Source organism: Danio rerio, chromosome 18, assembly GCF_049306965.1.
Source record: "Danio rerio strain Tuebingen ecotype United States chromosome 18, GRCz12tu, whole genome shotgun sequence".
Classification (NCBI taxonomy): Eukaryota; Metazoa; Chordata; class Actinopteri; order Cypriniformes; family Danionidae; genus Danio; species Danio rerio.
Genome location: NC_133193.1, coordinates 10,169,066 through 10,188,262, shown reverse-complemented (window position 1 = coordinate 10,188,262; position 19,197 = coordinate 10,169,066). Strand labels below are relative to the sequence as shown.

Here is a 19,197-nt window from a genome sequence, read left to right as displayed (position 1 = left end):
AGGTCTGTAGAAGAGCATTACTGAACACAAAACACATCCAACCTTGAAGCAGATGAGCTACAGCAGCAGAAGAGCACTCCAGAAGCACTGCTGTAAGAAAAGAGCAGCAAACTGAAGCAAACACTGGACAATTGAAGATTGGAAAAAGGTAACTTGGTCTGATGAGTCTTGATTTTTGCTGCATCATTCAAATGGTAGGGCCTGAAATTTAGTTTTCAGTGTAATGTGTCGACTTTGCGCATTTGGGTACCAACTGAGTATTGTATAAACACCACAGCCGACACGAGTACTAGTCCTGACTATGTCCATCAAACAGTATCCATATTTTGATGGCAATTTTATGCCATCCCACACAGCTCAAGTAATTTCAAACTGGTTTCTTGAATTTGATTATGAGTTTACTACTCAAATGACCTACAGCAGGGGTGGCCAATCCTGTTCCTGGAGATCTGCCTTCCTGCAGATTTCAGTTGCAACCCTTATCAAACACACCTGTCTGTAATTATCAAGTGGATTTCAGGTCCTAATTAATTGGTTGAGGTGGGTTTGATCAGGGTAGGAGCTAAACTGTACAGGAGGGTAGATCTCCAGGAACAGGATTGAGCACCCCTGACCTACAGAGTCAACAGATAAATCCAATAGAGCACATCTATGGCAAGTGGTAGAATGGGAGTTTTCCATCATGTGTAGCAGTCATGCTATTATATCAATATGAACCAAAATCTTTGCAAAATATTTCCTTTACAAAATATTACTTGCTGAAACTATGCCATGTAAGGAGTGAAGTACATACAGGCAGTTATCATCACATAATACTGGCAGGCCGAAAAGCTTAATTCTGCTAAAACAACCACATGGTTGTATTTTATCTAGCTTATTACATGGCTACTTGCCACAAAATGTAAAATTAGTCACAAAACATAGCTCTGAAGCTGTAATATATAATTATTTACGCACAAAAGTTACTGAAACAAAAATTTCTAAATTAAAATGATGGAGCTTACACTAACGTGTTATTCAGTCACAAGATGGTGCCAAACAGTCAAAAACAATGGAGTAACAGAAAAATTTTAATATGGAAATATAAATATGGATGTAAATGTATTGATTGAGTGGCGGCACGATGGCTTACTGGTTAGCACAATCGCCTCACAGCAAGAAGGTCGCTGGTTTGAGTCCCAGAGTTTGCAAATTCTCCCCATGTTTGCGTAGGTTTCCTACGGGTGCTCCAGTTTCCCCAACAGTCCAAAGACATGCCCTATAGGTGAATTGGGTAAGCTAAATTGTCCGTAGTGTATGAGTGTGTGTGTGTGGATGGGTGTTTTCCAGTGCTGGGTTGAGGCTGGAAGTGCCTAAGGGACTAAGCTGAAGGCTGAAGAATGAATGAATGAATTAATTAATTAATGGTTAAAAGAATTCAAAGTACCCACAAGTGCCTGTGTTATTAAGTTTCAAGGGTTTTCTGGGAATAACATACCTTGGAGGGTGGATACTGACCAGAATCAGAATCAAGGATTCCAAAGAGCTCCAAAGGTGAAAAGTGGTCTAACCCACTAACACAAGGCATACTTAATAAAGTTGCACAGCATACATGCAAAAACACCCCAGCACACCTTCTCCACACTTTCCAGTCACCATGACCGTGATGGATTCAGATGTCTTACAAGGACGAAGCAGGTTAGCATTTCTTCACTGCAATAAAATAACTTCCCCGGGTGTTCTCTCTTCCACTAAATTATTCTGCTGACATCCAATCAGCTGGCTTCTGGCTTTCTAAAGAGGACCAAGCAGCGGAGATTATGAGCGAGGAAAATGGAATGCAATTTTTGCCAGGGATTTTCTGGCCAGAATAATACATCGGAAGTGCTGAAGTGCTGAAGCCTTTGAAAACCCTTTCCTTTTATCAGCCACATGAGTTCGTCTAAGAGAGAGAGAGAGAGAGAGAGAGCGAGAGAGGACAGGTGAGAGAACAGCATGAATGAGAGCGGTAAAGTGATGGCTGAGGGATAGAGATAGTGGAGTTTTTTTTTTTTTTTTTGGTGAATTGTGCACATCACACTTCCTCCGTCCTCAGTGGAATTCTAATGGCTGTGGCACGGAGTCAAGGCTTTCATGAGAGATATCAGAACCGCTGCACTTTTCCAGGTTAGACACGACCTCCTCCACCTACAACCACAATATTTCTGAAGCCCTGAGAGACGAGGTGGCATGGGAACGAGTGAGAGTCGGAATAAAAGATAGTGAGATGTGACATTCAGAGAGAGCGAGAACTAATGAGGAACGTACAAAGCTTTTGCAACACTGCTGCAGCATTACTTAAAGCAATACTTCACCCACAAATGACAGATCTGTCATCATCTACTCACCGTCATGTTGATCTATGCAGTTATTTTTTGTCTGTGCAGCACACACACACACACACACACACACACACACACACACACACACACACACACACACACACACACACACACACACAAAGATTCAGAAAAATCTTCAGCTTGTCTAACTCATTTTAGGCATGTTTAAAACAATAACAGCAATTCAGTACCACTACAGCTATGGCTATTGAGGGGAATATATAGTATATGTGATCCTGGAGCACAATACCATGTGATAATGTTGCTCTAGTATATTTTCGGCAAGAACCAAAAATTCACTTTTTCATTATTATTTTTTTTTTATGTTAAAGTATTATTCCAAAATGGAATAAATTAATTTCCCGAAAATTCTATACACAATATCCCATAATGACAATGTGAAATATTATTTTGAAACTGTTGAAAATTTAATAAAAATAAAAAACCTGAAAAATCATATGTACATAAGTATTGACAGATTTTGCAGTGAAGCTCTAAATTGAGCTCGGGTACATTCTGTTTCCACTGATCATTCTTGAGATGTTTCTGCAGCTTAATTGGAGATCACCTGTGGTAAATTCAGTTGATTGGACATGATTTGAAAAGGCATTCACCTGTTTATATAAGCTCCCAGGGTTGACAGTGCATGTCAAAGCACAAACCAAGCATGAAGACAAAGGAATTGTCTGTAGACCACCAAGACTGGATTGTCTCGAGGCACAAGGCTGGGGAAGGTTACATAAGAATTTCTGCTGCTCTGAAAGTTTCACAGCACAGTGGCCTCCATCATCTGTAAGTGGAAGATGTTTGGAACCAACAGGACTCTTCCTAGAGCTGGCCGGCCATCTAAGCTGAGTGATCTGGAGAGAAGGGCCTTAGTCATGGAGGTGATCAATAACCCGATGGTCACTCTGTCTGAGCTCCAGCATTCTTCTGTGGACAGAAGAGAACCTTACAGAAGGACAACCATCTGTGCAGCAATCCACCAATCAGGCCGGTATGGTAGAGTGGCCAGAAGTAAGCCACTCCCCACCTGGAATTGGCCAAAAGGCATCAGAAGGACTCTCACACTATAAGAAACAAAATTCTCTAGTCTGATGAGACTAAAATTAAACTGTTTGTAGTGAATGCCTGGCGTTACATTTGGAGAATTTTTTTTTTAATATAATTATATAAAAATATAATTCCCAAAGACAGGAGTGCCACGCTTGTGGCATCGTATTCAAAAGGACTTGAGGCTGGAATTTCTGCCAAAGATGCATCAACTAAGTATTGAGCAAAGGCTGTGAATACTTCTGTACATGTGAGTTTTCAGTTTTTTTTTTATAAATTTGTAACAACTTAAAAAAAAAAATCTTTTCGCACATTGTCATTATGGGGTATTGTGTGGAGAATTTTGAGGAAATAAATGAATTGAATACAATTACCAAATAAAACTGTAACATAAAAAAATGTGGAAAAAGTGAAACGCTATGAATACTTTCCGGATGCTATTGTGATTGGGTGAAAGGCGTGAGGAAGCCACCAAACACACTTTTGTTAAAATATTCAATGGCAGTTAATCATCACTGCACTGTTACCTGCCTAAGGCTCCAATGTGATCTTACCTTCCTCTGTGACACATTTGCTATACTCAGGAGTAAAACTAAACATCATGAACTCCTTTATTTCTTGTGCGCTAAATTTGTTATAGATAACTTTAATTTATGGTGTTAGATGTTTTTAATGATTGTTTTTACTTTGCTTTCTACTGTTATATAGTAGTATTTTTATAAGTCAAATATTGATTCTAGTGCGTGTTTGATGCATTTTAGGTAATTGTGCTTCAAATTTTAAATGAACTAAACTGAACTTAATAAAATACAAAAAAATAAAAATTAAATTAAATTTGAGACCGAAAAACAATCATTTATAACATTTTTATTACCCACATCAATAACAGTATATCAGTAATTGACATCAGTTGGACAGAGCGGCTGGTTGATTTCACTGTAAAAAAAAATATGCAAAAAAACAAAATCAATCAAATAATTACTGATATAATAATAGTGCCTATTAAACACGCCAGAGTGGAGTAGTGAACCAAACAGAACAACAAAATGCCAGCAGCACAGCAACTGTAGGTTTACACTTGGATCCAGAATCAATACAAGCCTCAACAGATGATTTCCCCAGAATTTATATTGACAGGTCTTAGAACTTCATGAATTAAATCCCACCGGCAGTTCAGTGGGTTCATTAATTAGACAGCAAAGGTTTCATCAGCTCAGTCTGCCTCCGATGTTCTGGAGGAAAACAGTTTCTCCTTAATCTCCCGTGTTTGTCTTGAAAATGACACAGAGGTATGTCAAACAAAAAAACAAATCATAAAAATAGCTGCGCAGAAATGTCTCCTGCTTTGCCGTAATCTCTTTATTCATAGACTTTAATCATGTCTTATTTCATTCGGAACGTCACAGTCACAGTCAAATAGGTTACTCAAGTAAAAGGAAACGCACACACTATTTTGGCCTCGCTCAAACAACACACTTTACATGGTTTTCCAGTGCCGGGATTGGAAGCGTCTGTCAGTAAAGCTTAATGTCTGGGTGTATTTGTGTGTTTCACCCTGACCCTCGGCTACATTTGCTCTGACAAGCAGGACTCATGTAAGTCGTGCCTGACGCTCTATAAAGCTTCCTAGGCGCTGGAGGGATAGGGAAATTTTCACGGATTTACAATAGGAAAGCACACACACTCACACGCATGCATGCATGCATACATACATACATACATAAATACAAACACAATCATAGATGCACACACAAACATGTAAATACAGACACACACACACACACACACACATACATACATATACACCGACGTGCAAAAGCACAATCATAGATACACACATACATACACACACACACACACACACACACACACACACACACACACATATACATAATCATAGATGTGTGCATACATAGACAAACTACATACAGACACGCACATACGCACACACAACGCAATCATAGATATAAACACACACACACACATTCATATACACATACAGTACACACACATACATACACAAACATACATACTGTACACAAACAAACACACAACACGCATATATACGTACACACACACACAAACTACATACAGACACGCATACATACACATACATACATAAATATAAACGTACACATATACATACGCACACACATACAATCATGGATACACACATACACACATGCATACATACAATCTGATACACACACTAACACACACACTCAAAACACACACACACACACACACACACACACACACAATCATAGATAGACACATACACACGAATACATACAAATAATCTGCTACGCGCACACACACACACATATACACACACACACACGTACACATACGCGCACACACACACGTACATAAATACACACATCCATGATACATAACTGCATAGTGACAGAAATATTCAACGAGTAAGTCCGTGCAGGTTCCTGAGGCGTCAATTTAACCCTGTTTCTTCATCGGACACTTGTGCCCTTGTATTCTTAAGGCCACTGCGTGTGATATGGAACTTCCATCCATTCATCCTTCTCTCCGCTCGTCTTTTATCCCCACACAGACTTGTCTGTATTGGAGAATTTCAGCTGGACGGCTTCAGTGCTCATCTTGTTGCCCTAGAAACAGGAACACGGTTTTTGAAAACGCAGCTGAAACAGGAGCAAATCATTGAACGCGAGCGCAACAAATGTACACAAACAGACAGCAGAATCGGCCTCCGCGTCAAGGTCGCCTCGCTTTGAAAAGCCTGCCCTGCGAAGGCCAAGGACTGTCATTACCAGGACAACCAGTGTGCAAATCAAACAGCGCATTGAGGTGAGCTGGGCCTGTTAAACAGAAAGACAAATGACCCGCGACTCGAGCTGCAAAGCAGAGATTGAGGAGCGCTAAAGAGTTTTTCACATGTTCGTTTGGTAACACAACATAGTTGCCGACATATAATAGTAAAAGAAAGTTTTCAAAGTGTGCTCACTATACGTGAAAGGATGACTTTAAAGGGTCACAAAACACCAAAACACATTTTTGACAGTCATATACATCTCCCAGGCTGCTAAAAACACTAATAGGATACATATATTTCAGAACAAATGAAAATGTTCCGTTGTTTTGAGCAAATTCGTTCTTCCGGGTTTGAAAAGAAATTTTAAAGCTACATCATGGCAATGAAATCATTGCGTAAATACCAGCGTGTAGACTGGCTGTCTGTACCAGCGAGTACAATATGACATATTTGATGGATGGATGGTCTCAGCGTCTATTAAGCTGTAACGCCCCTTTCACATTGGGTGTCAGCGTCAATGCTTCCGATTCACTTTGAATGGGTGACGTCAGGCATTGCCTAACTGCATTGTGGATCTGTCTGCGCCGTTTTAGAGCCGTTGCTCGCTGCAGAAGTTGGGACAAGCTCAACTTTAAACGCCGACGGGAGCGTCAGCCAATCAGATCGCTGTATGCAAATACACCAGCTAGGCAGTGGCCTATTGCTGGCTGAATTTCATTGGCTGACGCTGCTATGACGATTGCGTTAGCCCCAACTTCAGACACACCTTCAGTCAAGCGTTGATGCTGAAGCCCCGTGTGAATGGGGCGTAAGAGCGCTGTGATTTGCAGCAATTTGTATTATCCAAGATCAAACTTGATGCAAATGTAGTAGGTTATTAAATACATTTTTTTACATCAGCTGAAAGGTTATTAAATACGTTTCGATATGGTTAAATATAAAAGTAATATATTCTATATAAATAAACAACACTGACGCACCCCCATGTGGTAGTATTGTGTATCAGCAATCTCACAGTGGGGCGATATGCCAATCTGAAAATTTCATATATCGCTCAACACTTGTGAATGAAAAAGAATTGTTAGGAGACATGGGTCGTCAGTGTTGTGTTTACAAATGTGCTGCAATGAAGGTTTTGTTTCCATTTCCCCGTGATGAAAGCATCGCTCGTATGTGGATCCACGTAAGTGGAATACAGTGGTTTGCTAACACACAACAAAAATATGTGTGAAAAAAATAGTGAAATACGGATTTGCTACTTGTCTTCTTTTAAAAAAAAATGCGGTTCCAGTTCGTGTTGATCGTCCTGTCTCTATGGATTTGGTAAGTGTGTGATCAGTGGTCTTTGTTTTTGTTTATTCAGAGACAAAGTTAGTATCATCAGCAGTGCGCCTTTAGTTTTTAAAGACAAACCTAAGACAAAATTATTTAGTTAATATCACTACATTATTATGGGCTGAAAGATGCGTTGTAAATGCTGCTCTGCGAATGTAAACATCTTAATCCAACCATTACCGTCGTGTAGGATTTTCACAGCGTATCATTTTCAGCGTATATTTTTTGACGCATTTTGTGACAGGACAGTCTATACACACATAGCGGTTTGATGCTATTCTCTGCCCCGACCAAGTCTTTGCATCGACCGAGAAATGCCAAAGTATTTTTTTTTTATCGAACTCCATTAAAACAACACTCTCCTGGCAGTTCATACTCGCATCCAATATCTTGTTTGTCACTGCGGGCATGCATAAAAATGTTCCTGAATGAAAGCGAAAGTGCCAAACTACAGTTAAAGTTGACAAATTAAAAATGAAACGCCCAAAATTACATGAAACTATGGACGAAATGTGAATAGTGCGATGACGGAATGACGTTAATCGAATTATGTGCTATACCATGTAAAATGGGATCATTCAAAAAACAACTCAGGTAAACACCTAATCATATTATTGTCTTACTGTATATCATAATATATGTGAAAATCAGCTGTTGAGCACGTACTGAAACTACACTTTTCATGCAAACCCTTCACTCTTTCGCCACTCAACACTCCCACCTAAACAAAGCTGGACTCGCCCACTTTCCTGACTTTTCAAAGTTGAGGGGTGAAAACACCCTGCTGAGACGGGGGGTTACATGGCCCTTTAAAGTACAAATGAAATCAAAACTAACCATATAGCTTACATTTCTAGCTTTGTGGTGAACTATCTGTGCACGTCATTAATAATATAAAATAATAAAGTTTGCCATTCTAATCTTTAATTGAAATCTGAAAATTCACTTCCTGTTTGATTTCAATTAAAATCTCAGATTAGGCTTGTCTGAGGTTTTTGGGTGTGGCTAACATACAAAACCACGCCCCTCCATCTGTCAGTTTTGACAACAGAAATGGTGAGCAGGAGGAGTCTGTTAGGTTGTAATAACTCTTCTAAAACCCACTTCCTGATCTACGGTTGTACAGATGGTGGTTCACTTCCTAATTTTGGTACGATTGCATTCATTCCAGAATCGGACCAGAGTTTGCGTGAACCATACCCAAGACTACCTCTTTTAGGCGGACTCTGATATGGTTTGCAGGTGAGCTCCTGAGTTCGTAAGACATCATTTACACTAGCTAAACGCACAGAACTGACGTCAAACGAATTCTGGTGTGGATCGAAAGGGCTAGTGTCAAAGCATGCTAAGTGTCATTTGCTCAGTTATGTCATTTTAAAAACAAAGATGATATTGTTGGTTTTGAAAACTTAACATTACCAAGACTACAGAACTTGTCATAAATCTGTCATAAACATGACTGTCAAGAGGCAATATAACCGTGTCATAAAATATTTTGCTTTGTGTAATTTGTAACCCATTATTTCACTAATGTTAGCTGAACTGCTCTCCTTGGCATTTAGTAGGTGGTTCAGCTAGACTGTGCTTTAAAACCAGGCTAAAAGATTTACAAAAGTTTTATTCAGGGTTTATCTAAGGCAAACCAGTCACCAGGAACATGACTGATCAATTCCTCTTGATCAGGAGAGAGAATTTATTTAATTAACTTCTCTGTTAAATACAAGAGCAAACCGGACTGCATATACTGCAGCAAAGCTCCACTGGGAGGTCCAAACTGCATCTATCAGGAGCGAACGCTGGAGACTTTCAGTGAAAAAAAACAGTTCTGAAGAGTGATGTCTGAAAACAACGCTCTTCCTCTTAAACTCGCTTCTAATTGGCTGTGAACACAGTGTGACACACAGCATATGCTGATGCAGCTCCATAGTCTTTAATCTTACAGATGTTTCTAGAGGTCCCTCAGCGGCTCCTTCAACTGCCCCGAGTTAAACATCAAGGCACACACACACACACACACACACACACACACACACACACACACACACACACACACACACACACACACACACACACACACACACACACACACACACACACACACACACACACTGAATTTTCTGAGAGCTAGCGCAGGGTAAGAGAGAAACAGACAAAAAAAAAAAAAGACAACTGGGTTGAACTGAGGTCATTTTTAAAAGCAACGCTGTGGAGAATTTGCATATTTTTTTTATAATTAATTAACAACTTGCATATTTTCAAAAAACCCTATGTTGATAAACTGTACAGGCCATGCATTTGAAAGGCACTTTTACATTGTCCACCCCAAATATTTAGCAAGTAACTTCGTAAGTAACAGGGAAGCTCAAACAAAATAAACAGTTATTTTGAAGTGCTGTTGGGTTTGGTGCCACTAGAGGCATATAAAATAAACGGCACTTTAAAAAGCAACTATTTCATGTCATTTCAATGTCTTCATTTCATTAGACATTAGTTCATGTTGGGTTTAGTTAGCATGATAAATTTAAACGAAACTAAAATGGTATAATGGATTTAAAAATTACCAAGACTGCAATTAATTAAACAAAAATACACACTATGTTTTATAGTGAAGCGTGACACTTTGTTTTTAGACATTGGCAGCTTATTTGCGCTTTTTGGTATATATAAATATACACACTCAACGGCCACTTTATTAGGTACACCTGTCCAACTTCTTGTTAACACAAATATCTAATCAGACAAACACATGGCAGCAACTCAAAGCATTTTGGCATGTAGACAAGGTCAAGACGATCTGCTGCAGTTCAAACAGAGCATCAGAATGGGGAAGAAAGGTGATTTAAGTGACTTTGAATGTGGCATGGTTGTTGGTGCCAGACGGGCTGATCTGAGTATTTCAAAAACTGCTGATCTACTGGGATTTTCATGCACAACCATCTCTAGGATTTACTGAGAATGGTCAAAAAAAGATAAAATATCTATTGAGCGCCAGTTCTGTGGACATCCAACCTTGAGGCAGATGGGCTACAGCAGCAGCAGAAGATTAAATGGATGCCACTTCTGTCAGCTAACAGGAAACTGAGGCTACAATATGCACAGGCTCACCAAAATTGGACAACTGAAAATTGGAAAAAGGTTGCCTGATCTGATGAGTCTCGATTTCTGCTGGTACATTTGAATGGTAGGGTCAGAATTTGGCGTCAACAACATGAAAGTATGGATCCATCCTGCCTTGCACCATTAGTTCAGGCTGGTGGTATAATAGTGTGGGGGGTTGTTTCTTGGCACACTTTTGGCCCATTAGCACCAGCTGAGCATCGTGTCAACACCACAGCCTACCTAAATATTGTTGATGAGCATGCCCATCCCTTTATGACCACAGTGTACCCATCTTCTGATAGCTACTTCCAGCAGGATAACATGCCATGTCATAAAGTGCAAATGATCTCAGACTGGTTTCTTAAACATAACAAGGAGTTCTTTGTACTCAAATGGCCTCCACAGTCACCAGAACTCAATCCAATAGAGCACCTTTGGGATGTAGTGAAACAGTAGATTTGCATCATGGATGAGCAGCCAACAAATCTGCAGCAACTGCATGATGCTATAATATCAATATGGACCAAAATCTGAGGAACATTTCCAGTACATTGTTGAATCTATGCCACGACGGATTAAGGCAGTTCTGAAGGCAAAAGGGGGTCCAACCCAGTACTAGGTGTATCTAATAAAGTGGCTGTCTGTGCACACTCTGTACACACACACACACACACACACACACACACACACACACACACACACACACACACTACAACTATTAATACTCAACTTTTACAGTGAAATTGTTTTTACTTTTGTTTATTTTATTGTTTATTTTGTTCATTTTTGTTTACTTTCGTTATTTTATTTATTATTATTTTTATTTTTTCAATTATAATTATCATCATTAAATAAAAAATAAGCATACAAATAAACTTTTTCTTACGAGTGAATCAATCAATCAACCAATCAACCAACTAGTGCAGTTTAGCTAACCTTAGTAGCAGCAGCCTTTAGCTTAGCCAGAAGGGATGACTTCTTGGCATAAACCGCTTCCTCTTCCTCCTCTGCTTCTCCCTCCATAATGGCACAGCTGTCGGCCGCCGGTAACTCGCACTCTTTATTGGCAGACATCACTAGTTTGGAATATTTATACTCCAGCCTATCAGAGCTCAAAGATAAATTAGCATAAATAAAGAAAAATGGGCAAACGTTTGCAAAACTCAAATAGTAACACACATCATACTTTTTGTTTTTCTTCCAAAAGTAGCAGGTCAGGGAGACGAGCAGAGCAGCACAAAACGCCCCGAGCCCAGCGCCCACCTTCAGCCAGAAATCAATGGCCTCACATGGAGACGTTCTCTTCAGAGGGAGAGTCAGGCCACTGGTGCACAGCCGAGGTTCAGTCCACACATAAATTGTGTCCTTAAAAATGGAAACACGCATGCATACCATTACACAAACAAAAATAAAAGCAGGGTACGAATTATGCATTGAAAACCCAGGAGTGAGGGGTCAACTTTTCCGGTAATGTTAGTTTGTGTAATACAAACTTCAGTATTTTGTTAAATTAGATCTAATGTATTAATAAAACACATTTAAGTTTTGATTTGTGGTTCGTAAACTTAAACGTAGTTAAGTGTTGAGGGATATTTAGTGTATTCTGACTACAGTATCCTCTGATTAGCTATTTTAGAGGTTACTGTAGGTCAACACTGCAGATCTTGATGGTCAATTCCGATTTTGTGACTGTATCCGACTGTTTTGCTGACGATTTTTAATAATGCGTGACAGGTGAAAATCCGATCTAGCTGCTTACACTGCAGACACGAGAGCACTGATCCGATTCATATCGGACAAATTTCCACATATTCCACAAGACCTGAATCTGATTTGAGCAAATCGGAATCCATGTGATTTGTTCCTGCTTACACGATTTACATGGGCTATATCCGATCTGTGCCACATGGAAGAAAAAAAAAAATTCGCAATTGAGTCACTTGAACAGTGCAGTGTAAATGCGGCCTATGTGTCTAATTTGACTTTACTTTTAGGCTATATGTACAAACAAATGGTCTTACATGGCTCTAGATCTACCAGTTTCAGACTGATGAATGAATATTTTCTTGCATAGACTGGCAGGCGCGATTATGCATCCCCAATGGTATGAACCGTTAAAGGGGTGGTCAAATGTATATTTATATTACATATTTTTTAAAATAATTATCATTTAAAATCAGAAATAGCCATTTCTCACAATAAAAGGGCTGATCCCACCATGCAAATCATTTTAACATCCTTCAGGGGGAATCAAGCGTTAATTAGGGGGGTTTTAATTCCCCCTTTTTGAGTCCAAAAAGTTGCTGTTAGAGCATAAAAAAAAGATCTACGCTTTTTCTGAACTCCCCTTTCTGAGTTTTCTTCCATGAACGAACATGTCAAATTACCAAGAAATTAAATTAAATATTCAAATGAAGCTCCAAGAACATTTTTGTACACCAAAAAAAAAAAAAAGACTATTTTCACCCATGTCTTACACATTAGGTCAGGGAAGACATATGCTGTATCCAAAATAGCCAACTCTACCCTCGTTTACTTTTCCTTACAATAGTCCACTAATATAGTCCTCTTAAAGGAGTGGATTAAATGAGCATTAATTAATCTGCATTACAAAAGTATTTATAGATTACACATTAGTATTACCTATTTGTAAAGTATTATTTAAAAAATAAATCTTATTAAGGCTAAATTTGAACAGCAGTGTACTTAATTTGTATTATTCCTTTTTACATTAGTGACAAACAAGCTGACAAGTGTTTTGTTTCATCAAGTATGGTATCATGGCTCAAACAGCACCTGTCACAAACACGTGAACACACACTGTGATTTTTGTTTTGGTGCTTCTTTAATGTGAGGAATATTCCACATATGCATTGCCACATGGAGTTCTGCAGAAAACAAACTTACCCCAGATAAACTCCTGATGATAAACATGAGTCACGACAGACGCTTCCAGACTAATCGGAGTAGTTTGTATTTTTTACATCAGCAAGCCTAGTATTCCTACTGTTTGATTAATATTGTGCATTAAATTGCAATTCCACATCAAAACCAGTTTTTCATAGCATTTAGGTCCTGCAAATGCACACGCACAGTCATCATAACTAATTTCTCAGTCATTTATATAAATACATAGTCACTCTTCAACAGGCATATGCAATAACTGCTGAAATTCAGGTGTGTATTATTTTCTAATATTTTGAGTTACCACGTCTAAAGACATTGTTCACGGTTGACATTGTTAAAACAGCAGACTGTATTAATATAGCCAGTGAAAACAGGCACCTGCACTCCAGCTTTACAGGCTCCCTCAATGGCGTGGTAGTCAGCCTCAGTACAGCGTGGACACACACTGGAGCTTTCCCACAGAAAGAGAAACGTACAGCCGTCGCAGGTGCCTGCAGGACACGCACTGACAGACACAGACAGAGAAACTAAAACACAGCCAGAGCACAGCAGACTGCAGACACTGGCTAGAAAAGGAGATTCAAAGCAAATGTTTTGAAAGAATTCAGATGATAAAACTGTTGAGGCATATTAAATGATTTCATCTTTTGGATGGATGGATGGATGGATGGATGGATGGATGGATGGATGGATGGATGGATGGATGGATGGATGGATGGATGGATGGATGGATGGATGGATGGATGGATGGATGGATGGATGGATGGATGGATGGATGGATGGATGGATGGATGGATTACAAAAATTAAAAAAGAAATAAATGACTGACACATGTTGTTTATTTGTAAAATTGTAAAATTACTTGTATTTTATTCTCATTTTATTTTTGCATTAATTTTAATTTAAGGTATGGTTGTTTTTTGCCTTTATTCTTTTTAATTAATTTATTTATTCAGTTTAATATTTTAATATATAATACAATAATATTATTTAAATAAATACTATAACACAAGAAACCAATATTTTGCAGTAAACTTGAATTAAAGTGCAAAGTTTATTCAATTTAATTATTAGCCGGTTAAAATGTGGTGGCACAGTGGCTCAGTGGTTGGTACAGTTGCCTCACAGCAAGAAGATTGCCGTTTCAAGTCCTAGTTGGGTCAGTTTGCATTTTTTGTGGAGTTTGCATGTCCTCCCTGTGTTCGCACGAGTTTCCCTCTCAGTCCAAAGACATGCGCTACAGGTAATTAGGTAAAACAAATTGGCTGTGGTGTATGAGTGCGAGAGTGAGTGTTTCCCAGTCCTGGGTTGTGACTGGAAGGGCAATCGCTGTGTAAAATTTATGCTGGAGAAGTTGGTGGTTCATTCCGCTGTGGCGCTCTGATAAATAAGTGACTAAGTCGAATAAAAATGAATGAATGAAATTAATTAAAATCAACTCTACATCATGGTATCAAGTGATTTGATATGACATGATGGGATGCCCTGTGCCACATTTAGACTGCATTAACAGCAGTGTTTGTTTGTGTGGTTGTGTGTGTTTGTATATGTGTGTGTACCTGGGCACAGATATCTCTCCCCTCTCAGTTTTCTCTGGGTTACAGCGCAGCGAGACCACTGCATTTCTGCCTCTCTGACACGAGGCTGTGACCTGTGGAGATCTTTACAAACAAAAGGAGGCCATTAAACCCATCCTGGATGACAGCAGGCAAAGAACAAACCGCACACCTCATTACAAAAAGCCCTAAAACAAAAACCCCAGACAGGCATGAGAGAGAAGCACTTTAAGGGTCTGATGACGTATATCTGGCAGTACCGGTAGAAGAAGTGGACGTCTGGGATCTTCTCGGATGATGGAGATGGGAATAGTTCTGGTCTAGCGGTCACTCCGTTAAGTGATTTTTCCACAGTGGCTCCTGGAGTACAAACACACACACACACACACACCCTTAGGGAGCGACACACAGCAGGTACCAGCCGCAGATTGAAGAAATTAATCAAATTGATCAGTAAACAAGAAGTTGTTTTAGATTTAGAAATGCTCGCTGGGGTTTATAACCAAGAATGTTAATATATATATAAATTTTTTTTTTCTGGTGGTGCAAGTCTGTGCGTTCACACCAAAGGTGGCAAGAGCGTCAAAGTTTGCTTTGGCCGCCCTGGTTACAACGCTTTCTGCCTTTACAAGTCCACTGACAAGAGCGTCAAAATTCACTACATTGTTTCACATATTTAAAGGGGCAGTTGCAGCATATCCAATGCAATCTCACAGCAATTCGTATAACGTATCGATTTAGTAGCTAGCTCAAGTGAATTAGCACGATTTAATTCATAACAATTTAAATGATACTATACCAGCTGAAGTATCATGATACCAAGTAGTATTGTGATACCGTAATTCATAACCAAAATTATAAAGAAAATTGTCATAAATACTGTATTTTGCTATTATAGGCCTACTTGATTTTAGTTCATAATTCTTGAAAAAGGTTTTGCACGTAACTTCACCAAAATGTTTTCGATTCTTTTTTTTTTATTTTGTAGATAACTGACCAACAAAAAAAACATTAAAATAAAGACACAAATTATACCAAATAAAAGTTATTAAAGAAAGAACATTTTCTTCCAACAAAATTAGACTATATGAAGTGGTCAAAAATGTTTCAATGTTTCCTGTTGCTATTTTGGGTTTTTCATACATTGTTTTTTTTCCCAGTCTTATTAAGTAACAATCCAAATTTAAAATTTTACTTTGTGAGTCATTATTTTCAAAAGATTTTCACAGTTGTTGTAGCTACTAAATCATATTGACAGGAACACAAATGAACTGATTCAGATGTTTGTTCGAACTGAAGTGCTGGAAAAAATTCAATAGGCTCCCATAAAAGGTGTGAATTCTACACACTTTTGCAACCTTAAAAAGCTCCACAGATAATTAAAATAAAAAACATTGTAAATAAATAACTGAAAATCCAGCGGCCGCAATATTAAAACCCTTGGGAACAATTGTGTTCAGAACCACAGTTCACAGGACTGTGTTCACAGGAATCGTCACAAGTGGTGGACATCTGCATTCCAATTGTTTGCTGCCGAAATGAGTCATAGCTCATTACCATGAAGTTGACTTGATTTCAGCTCTCCTCAATGCCCACACCAGTGAAGATGTGCCAAGCCCGGCACTTATTGAATATGAACGACTCCCGGTTACTTTAACATCCACGCCGCCTTTGGTGTGAACGCACAGTAACACTGTAAAACATGTAAAACATGCTGGGTTCCACACAATTCCTTAATGTCGTCCTAACACAAATTGATTAAGTGAACTTAATTGTTTCAGCAAATTTAATTGGACTGAAGATAAAACAATTAAGTTGTCCCAAAAACCCACAAGAATCATGTTGCAGCTCATTTTAATTAAGTTGTTTAAACAAGCAGCAAAAATCATGAGTTAAGTGAATATTAGTACTTACAAGTGAAACTGAGTTTTTGAATACATTTTAAGTATGTTTCACTTAAAATATCAGAAAATCATGAAAACAAATAAAAAAGTATGCTCTAAATGACTACATACAGATAACGGATGCAAAACAAACTAAAATTGATGAATTAATATGTTACATAACTGCCACAGTCCCCTGGTGATCTTCTCATTAACATTAGCAGCACTCTTACTGTGGTTTGCTCATAGGTGATATTTCATACTTATTGAGCTCTGGTGATTAAACTGCAAATTACTTCAGTTAAAAGTCCCGTCGGGATTTCATTTATAATTAAATCTATTATGGATGTTTTTCTTCATTATTTACTGATAACAGAAAGTCTAATCTCTCAGGTTAGAACAGAAAGACTGATCTCACAGGTTACAGATTTCATTTTGGCATTCTTTAGGAACCACTTCAAATGGATTTAATATGGACATGCACAGTGAGGAGGGCACAAATTAGCACGTGTGTTTTAAACATTTAAACATTTTCTAGTATAACAAAACTGATAGTATTATCCTACCAGCCATTTTAACACTATACAGTTGAAAACTAAATGTTATTATTATTATTATTATTCAATTATCATTATTAGTGACATTTAAATTCTTTTAATTCATTTTATTTCCTAAGTGCTGTTAAATGAAGACGATTTTTCAACACATTTTTTTTTACTTTTGTCTTTGCCGCGATGACAGCACTTAATATTTTATTAGTTATTTTTGCATGATACTAGTCTTCAGCTTAAAGTGCAATTTAAAGGCTTAACTTGGTTAATAAGGTTAACTAGATATGTTAGATTAATTAGGCAGCTCATTGGAAAACAATTGTTTGTCCTGTAGTAATTGAAAAATATATACATCTTAGCAGTTTTTTTTTTTTTTTACATTTTTTAAATTATTATTATTATTTTTAAGTGCTCTGTTCTTCTCTATACTTTGAAGCAGTAATGCTTTTTTAGGTTTGAAATTACAAGTTAATCTCTTTTACCTTGAAAAGTGTCCGCCAGGCTGATGGACTGCGAGGAAAGGGCTGTTCTTAAGCCCCGCCCATCTGATGGTATAATGGTTGATTGACAGAGGAAAGCGTCCACTGAACTGCCACTCTGACCACCCTCTGTGTCCTCATTAGATAGTTCTGTGACATTATCTCTGCAAACTGCTTTATGGCCCTGACAAAAGACAGATTCAAGAATAAATCATACTATTTGATGTGGATTTAGTTTATTTCTGGTGTGAACATTGTTGTACCTCAGCTCCACACAGGCTGATATTAAAGAGGTGGTAGTATTTTGTGCCTTTGGCAGTGAAACTGGGCCCGTTCATGATGAAGCCAGCAGATGCCAGAGCGCTGAAGTCAAACTGAAGGGTCTGATTGTGGTCAGTGTGTGTGAACGAGCAGTCATTGAAACACACGCTGTGCTCCTGTGAAATTAAACATTCAAGACAGTACAGTCCCGATTACTATTCAATTACCACTATCAAAAATGTTTTTTTTTTTTTTTGACTCACTAAGTAATTAGAATGAAGCACATTACGTTTCTCTATTTTACCATGTTTAAATACAATTTTTTTAATGTGAATAAATAACATTGCATCCATTTATATTGAACAGGATGTAGTTTCTCTTTATATAATTATATTTTTTATTTATTTTTTTCCAATAAAGTTTGGTCACCTAAAATCTTTTGGAACAGAAAGAGAAAACATTTGTGTGGTACTAAATATTGCGCTGTGATTTTAAGTTCTTTTTTTTTTATTAGTTCTAAGTTTGGCTTTGTAACTGACTAATCTTATGTACAGAGCATCCGTAAAGCATTCATAGTGCTTTATTTTTTCCGCATTTTTTATGTTACAGCCTTATTCCAAAATAAATTTAATTCATTGATTTCCTCAACATTCAATCATTCATTTATTTTTTCGGCTTAGTTCCTTTATTAAGCGATCATCCTGCTGTGAGGCAACAGCACTACCTACTGCGCCACCCAGTTGCCTTCCTTAAAAATTCTCCACATAATACCTCATAATGACAATGTGATAAAAGATATTTTGAAATTGTTGCAAATTTACTAAAAAATAATAAATAAATAAAAAAAACATGAAAAATCACATGTACATCAGTATTCACATCCTTTGCTAAATACTTTGTTGATGCACCTTTGGCAGCAATTACA

The 19,197-nt window shown here is 38.0% G+C and overlaps 1 protein-coding gene across 11 annotated transcripts in view; it reads right to left on the bottom strand.

Annotated features, from left to right (window-relative positions):
• The window catches only part of elapor2a (endosome-lysosome associated apoptosis and autophagy regulator family member 2a), a 106,394-nt gene that overhangs the window by 62,773 nt on the left and 24,424 nt on the right, over nt 1-19,197 (bottom strand). For 4 of the 11 annotated variants that reach the window (XM_073929290.1, XM_073929289.1, XM_073929291.1 and 1 more), the window contains exons 15-21: nt 18,275-18,448; nt 18,015-18,195; nt 15,359-15,458; nt 15,102-15,203; nt 13,921-14,047; nt 11,822-12,000; nt 11,572-11,737 (exon numbers count right to left, since the gene is read on the bottom strand). In XM_073929290.1, the coding sequence (XP_073785391.1) occupies nt 11,572-11,737; nt 11,822-12,000; nt 13,921-14,047; nt 15,102-15,203; nt 15,359-15,458; nt 18,015-18,195; nt 18,275-18,448 (1,029 nt within the window). Of the gene's footprint in view, nt 1-4,265; nt 6,038-11,571; nt 11,747-11,821; nt 12,001-13,920; nt 14,048-15,101; nt 15,204-15,358; nt 15,459-18,014; nt 18,196-18,274; nt 18,449-19,197 lie in introns of those variants that run through there. The other 7 variants (XM_073929288.1, XM_021467674.3, XM_068214803.2 and 4 more) reach the window with 5 other exon arrangements.